Source organism: Paramacrobiotus metropolitanus, unplaced genomic scaffold, assembly GCF_019649055.1.
Source record: "Paramacrobiotus metropolitanus isolate TYO unplaced genomic scaffold, Prichtersi_v1.0 Parri_scaffold0000397, whole genome shotgun sequence".
NCBI lineage: Eukaryota > Metazoa > Tardigrada > Eutardigrada > Parachela > Macrobiotidae > Paramacrobiotus > Paramacrobiotus metropolitanus.
Window position 1 is genome coordinate 5,077 of NW_026570617.1, and position 6,080 is coordinate 11,156.

General features: G+C 46.0%; 1 protein-coding gene across 1 annotated transcript; it reads left to right on the top strand.

Moving 5' to 3' along the window:
- The first annotated feature begins 443 nt into the window (after window positions 1–443).
- LOC129602318 (kelch-like protein 17) lies at window positions 444–2,535 on the top strand. Its single transcript, XM_055501317.1, has 5 exons — window positions 444–718; window positions 948–1,230; window positions 1,344–1,650; window positions 1,819–2,258; window positions 2,503–2,535. The coding sequence occupies exons 1-5, from the start codon at window positions 444–446 to the stop codon at window positions 2,533–2,535; spliced, it is 1,338 nt and encodes a 445-aa protein (XP_055357292.1).
- Window positions 2,536–6,080: the final 3,545 nt, after the last annotated feature.

Consider the following 6,080-nt stretch of genomic DNA (forward strand, 5'->3'; position numbering starts at 1 on the left):
AGTTTCCGCTTAAAGCGCCCTCTGGCCTGGCCACCAACGGACCAACCACATTCCGCCTCGCGCCATGTGGACCACCCAGTCCGAAGAGCATTTGCATTTCCGCATCGGTAAAACCGATTGCAGAGTTCTTTCTCATTCACGTTACGACGAGCCAGCTGGTGTTTTGTTGCTTTGCTGGCGATTTTTTCAATACACACTGACCCATTTATCTCGCGCTTTTCCTTCTTTATCGAGCCGGCTTTACGTTGGACAACGGCCAAGTGGACTCTCAAATCGTCGTACAGACACAATGTCGACCCGTCACGATGTCGAACTAACGTTTGGCTAAACCATCTCAGTCTTAAGCCTTGCTTCTTAATTTTCTTGGGTTTTTAGTTTTCTTCCCTGCGCACACTATTCAGTTCATTTGCTGTTTCAAGAGTAATTCCACAAACAAATTGAGGATGGCGGCAGTCAATGGGACTGGTGAGCAAGTGACTGGCACGCGAGTTGCGGCTAATGCGGATCTTCATCGGGAATGGCAGAATCTGCGAACCTCGAGAATGTTATGTGATGTGGAGCTGCGTGGTGCCGAAGCGCAGTCTACAGGGATTCCCTGTCATCGCAGCGTACTCAGTGTGCACAGTGGGTATTTTCGCATCATGTTCCTATCGGGGATGAAGGAATCCACAGAGACAGCTGTTCAGCTGCGAAACATCTCCCATATTGTTCTATCCGAGTAAGTCTCATTTCCGCTAAGCTGAAAATTTTCTACGGCAATCTTGGACTCTTGGGTTTGCGTCTGTTGCGGTGTTTTCTACACGAAAAGTGTTGTTAGAAGATTTGTCTGTATTCCTTATGGTTGGTGCGCGCGGAACGTTCTTGCTGGGTTCTTTACGCTACACCAAGTACTCTGTGATATTGATAATGTCGTGATAATATAATAATCTCCAATTTTTGTTGCCCAGGTTGATTGACTATTGCTACGTGGGAGATGTTCTCCTCACCGACAACAACGTGCAATCACTGCTAACTGCTGCGTCGTTTCTGGACATTGGTGCCGTCGTAGAATCCTGCTGGACATTTATGGAAAGCCGTACAGACGTTCAGAACTGCCTGATGGTGTATTGTTTCGCGGATTCCGATGCGCATAAGAACGCTGCGTTAGCACGCAAAGCCAAGGCGTTGGTGCTCCAAGGTTTTGTTTCTGTTTCCCAGCAGCCGGAATTCCTTGCGCTGTCAAACGAAAAGGTATTTATTTGACGCCATGGTGCAATTGTAGTCCTTCATAAAGCACAATTCACCTCGATCCCGGCACAATTCAAAGTACAGCACTAAGGAATACTTCCCTGTATATTTGGCAGGTAATCGACATCATTCGCTCCGACGATATTCAGGTGCCTGGTGAAGATCAGGTTCTGCTCGCTGTCAAAGGCTGGCTCCAGCATAATCCCATGCAGCGACGCTGTAAGTTCTGGGAGATCCTGCAGTGCGTTCGGCCCTCCTACTTGAGCCCACAGGGCATCAAGGACTACTTATTGGCCTGCATCAACGCCCTTAAGTATTACGCCGGCGGAGATGGACTGCTGCACCAGTCGGATGATTTGCAGGTTTTACCGGGAAGCGACGCGGAGCCTTTATCGTCGCGGAGTGTTGCTCGGAAGTCGTATGGTAGGTCTGTAGACGACACAAGTCTGATAGCGCTTTTCTGAGGTGTTGTAATCATCATGACCATTCTGTTACTCCATAGTGCCTTTCATTGCGTAAATTTGACCATTGCTCACTGCTCGCGCTGCTCCCGGTGCACGAATATAATCCACCATATTATTATGGTTGCAGGGATTGAGAACATTACTGTCTGTGCCGGAGGGCATTCCGAAACTTCCTGGATTTCTCAGGTAGACAGCGTAGATGGCGTTAACCCACGCACTTCCCGATGGAGGAAGCTGGCGCGGCTTCCGTACCGTGTGGCCAACAGCGGTTTGGCGGTCATCAACAATGAGCTGTTCTTGTGCGGTGGCATCATCGGTTGTGGTGACTCGCGTGTGACGCCGCGGACGATTCGTTATAACCGTACCCTTACTTGTTGGACGGATATGGCGCCGATGCAAACTGGTCAAGGTAATCATAGTGCTGCGGCCATTGCGGGCCACATTTACGCAGTTGGTGGTTATGGGAGCGATACGCGCACGCTAGCCACAGTGGAGCGTTACGATGTGACCACCAATCAGTGGACGTATGTGGCGTCCTTACCCACGCCGCTGGAGAAGTTCGCGATCGTCAGTTACGACGATCAGTTGTTCGTTTTGGAGGTTGATTGTCAAATGCTCCTAATGCTACTGATTTGGCATTCTGTTATGACCCAAAATCGAATACCTGGACTGACTTGCCCAAGATGCCGACTGCACGATTCCGCGCCTCTGCCTGTGTCGGATGCTACGGGTGGATTTACGTAATAGGTGCGAGAGGCGCGAAACATCTCCGGAGTTGTACGATGTGTCATGTTTTTTATTGCATTCACAGGTGGAAGGAGCGGTGGCGCCCTCACCGCCCTGAGCTGTGTTGAGGCTTATAACACCACGACGAAGCAGTGGATTAAGAAATGTAAGTGGTACACTAGTTTGATGCATTCTTTCCGAAAACAACCAGAAGTGCGTACGCGGCTACGCATAGAAAATTTGTTAAAAACTGTGCGATGCAGCTTTCTCACTGGGTTACAGCTGAAATCTGTCGTCCACTGTATGGTGCTGGTGCTCACTGTGTGGACAACAACATTTACGTTCTGGGTGGATTAAACCAGGCCAGTGTCGCTACGAACACAATTTACGTTTACGACGTGTTTTCGGGCACATGGATGATCTCGAAATGCCAGCTGCCTGTTGGGAAATGGGCGTTTGGTTGTGCTGTCGTGGAAATCGTAAAGGATAAAAGCGAGCACTTGTATTAATATCACTGAATTTGGTCGATATTCCGCTAAAAAACCGCTTAATGAAATATGCTTATGGTGGTGTGATGAAGTATGTATATTACTTGCATGATTGACAGGAATGCCTGATTTGGTTAAGTATACGATTCATCCTGGGTGAGTTCTTTTGTTGCGGACTATCTGTGCAGTGCACTAGTGTCTACGCGCATTTTGTTAAGTTTATTTTTCAAGAGAAGATCAAGCAGTAGTCCGATTTTTCCCATATGTTGTTCACTTTAAGTAAACGGTTTCATATTCTGCGTACCGGTCACCTGTACCACTCAGAGAATCAAAAAACCGACGCATTAAAGCAATACAAGATCTCGCCAAATAAACCACCAAAATTAATTTAACTGCTTTTTAACTAATGTGTTTTATGAATATGGATTTTAACTAGAAAATTAAACACAAGCTTGCTGCAGATCTACCCGCACTTCAACTTGCCGGCTTTGCAGGCAGCCAGCTGAGCGCCCGTAACTATAAGGTCGATCAATTTCACCTCACACTGTTGGTTTCCGAGGTGAGCGATGTGCGTACTGCCATCAGTAGTTTTTGAAAAATATTCCACCAGTCATTAAAGCAAACGCGAATTTCTTGGCCCTGTATCAGGATATCCGACGCCCGCCCATCTAGTCTGATCCACTTATGATGAAAGATTACCCTTTACCCTCGGCAGCCATACCATTTCCACGTCTGCCACCAACTTCGCGCGGCATCCAGTAGTCGTGTTCGGCTCGAACAGAAACCTGCTCCTTGAACCGGAAACCAGCGAGACCACTGCCCTACCGGGACTCTGTCGAAAAGGCCCGCGGAAACGGAGCTGGCATGCCCGTCTAACACTCTTAGGATTAGTCGCGCCCTGATGGCGACTTGGAAGCCATCTGCTGCATATTAAGTGAACGGTGTAGCTGAATTTATACTGTCATCCGCAAGTTCAGGTCGACAGTGTCCGCATGTGGTAGCTTAAAATACAGTTGAAATAACGCAGTGAACGGCGCTCATTGACGGTTCTTGCAATCGTTTTTATATAGTTTGCGAAAACAACTGATTACCGTTTCCGTTTCCGTACGGATACTGCTCGATGCCGCTTGACTTGACCGGCAATAACTAGATATTCAGTAGAACACAAATTATTTGCATTTGCACTAGACATCTTTCAAGATTAATTTTCCTTGCGATCTGACAGCCGTCTGCTTAACGCGTCTGCTCTGTATCTGTTCGAGTACTGTACGGCTACAATAACTGCAAGTACGTGATTACATCTACAGGTGCAATAATTTCTACAGAATTAAGATAATAAAACAATTAAATTAAGACTGAAAGTCCAGAGATATCCCAACTGACAACACACGCTTCAACTTTAGGACGACTGCTTTAATATTGATCGAACAACTGCCGACATAACGCCCTGATTTGTGCCGTCAGTACGATATAAGGATAATTATGGCAGTGCTAATGCTTTTTAGCGGTTTATGTCTGCTACTGGCCTGCTGCAATCTGCATACATATAAAAGTAAAACTTTAATGGTATTGACCATAAGGCCTGTGTACGTAACTGGCCAGTAGCAAGAGTAATATCAATGAACCGTGAAAAAAAATGAGTGTTCAGCATCATTTCAATTTTTATTCATAAACCGAGGACTGCTCCATAAGATTCCAAATCAGCCGAATCTCTTCACAACTTGACTCCACATCCTGCAATAATAAAAATTCTGAAAATCTTCTAAGCATTCCCACCAATTCTGTTAGTGTGCAATGTGCATCGAACGGTAAATACTCGACAGAGTAATTGTGCATAATTGGACGAAGTCAACATCGCACCTTTTTACTACACCCTTATTCTCACTGCATTTAAAACGGCTGCTCCTTATGAATCCACATTCTATGTAGATTAGGACAAATTTACCCACACGGGTATATATTAAATGTTCGTTTAGATGTGATACACTACAGCTGCAATCTGCAAGCGCCATACGTAGTGCTGCTGTTCTACGTAGTCCTGCTGTTCATGCAACTTGAGTAGATTGAGAAAAACAACTAGGGTATTCTGAGTAATGCTAAATACTGTAGCCGTACAAATGAGATCTGTAGTGAAGATGTACATCTCATTGGTGCTAGTTCAACCGGAAACATCAGAATGTGTACTTGTACGAGATGACCAGTTCTAACGTGGATTTTCTAGACTTCTGAGATTGTCTGAATGTTCTGAAATCATTCTTGCTCTTGCCCTTGCCCTTGCTCTTCCCCAATGACTTTTCAGCTGATTAAAAATGTTTGTGCACTTTGACAATCGCGCCGGTATCGGTTAACATGTTCACAATTGCATAATTGATTTTTGGGTAATTCGTTGCTAACTCGTAACATTAAAATGCGAAACGAATCATGGTCACCGTACGATTACAATCAAATATCCTCTGTTTTATCAGTGGTAGACGGGTGGATCTAACGGCCACCACGGTCTGTCCTGTCCAAGTAGTAAGGGAAGATGGTCGCGTCATGTTGAGCTGAACAACGAAGTTAAACGGGGTGTGGAGCTTGCGGGTTATCCTTGTCAAGCCGAACCGATTGGCCTATCAGATAAAAATGGCAGCGACCAGATGGTATGACCTCGATTCCAGTACGTGACGGTAAAGCGGTTGTATGGGATGCGACGTGCTGGGACACGGTGGCCGTTTCGCACGTGCACGCGAGCTCGATGAAAGCCGGAAGTGTAGCGCAGTTGGCCGAAGACAGTAAGCGGCGGAAGTACGATTTCGTCGAAGGTTTGAGATATTTCTTATAACCTCTGGCAATTGAGACGCCGGGAATTTTCGGAGCGTCTTTTGCGGAGCTGGTCCGTTTCGTCGGGAGGAAGATTCGTGATAAAACTGGAGAACCTCGATCTACACCCTTTTTGAGACAACGTTTTAGTCTAGCAGTAGTCAGAGGCAAATGCAGCCGCTGTTTTGGGTACTCTTAACACACGTCCAAAAACCACGAAGGACACTAAGGATTTTGGATGTTTTTTTAATGTTTAAAATTTAGTTATTTGAATTAGTGTAAATGTGCGCTCGCGTATTGACACATGTGCTGGCAGATGCCGAATAAAGTTTTTTTTATCTATATCCGCTTTTCTTATACGAATACGGATAGAAAC

Bases quoted from the DNA above. Each gene is read 5' to 3' on its own strand.
- LOC129602318 (XM_055501317.1), top strand. From the start codon at position 444: ATGGCGGCAGTCAATGGGACTGGTGAGCAAGTGACTGGCACGCGAGTT. The intron at 1,651-1,818 runs GTAGGTCTGTAG...TTATGGTTGCAG, and splicing joins TGTTGCTCGGAAGTCGTATG to GGATTGAGAACATTACTGTC. The intron at 2,259-2,502 runs GTCAGTTACGAC...TTGCATTCACAG, and splicing joins CGCTGGAGAAGTTCGCGATC to GTGGAAGGAGCGGTGGCGCC.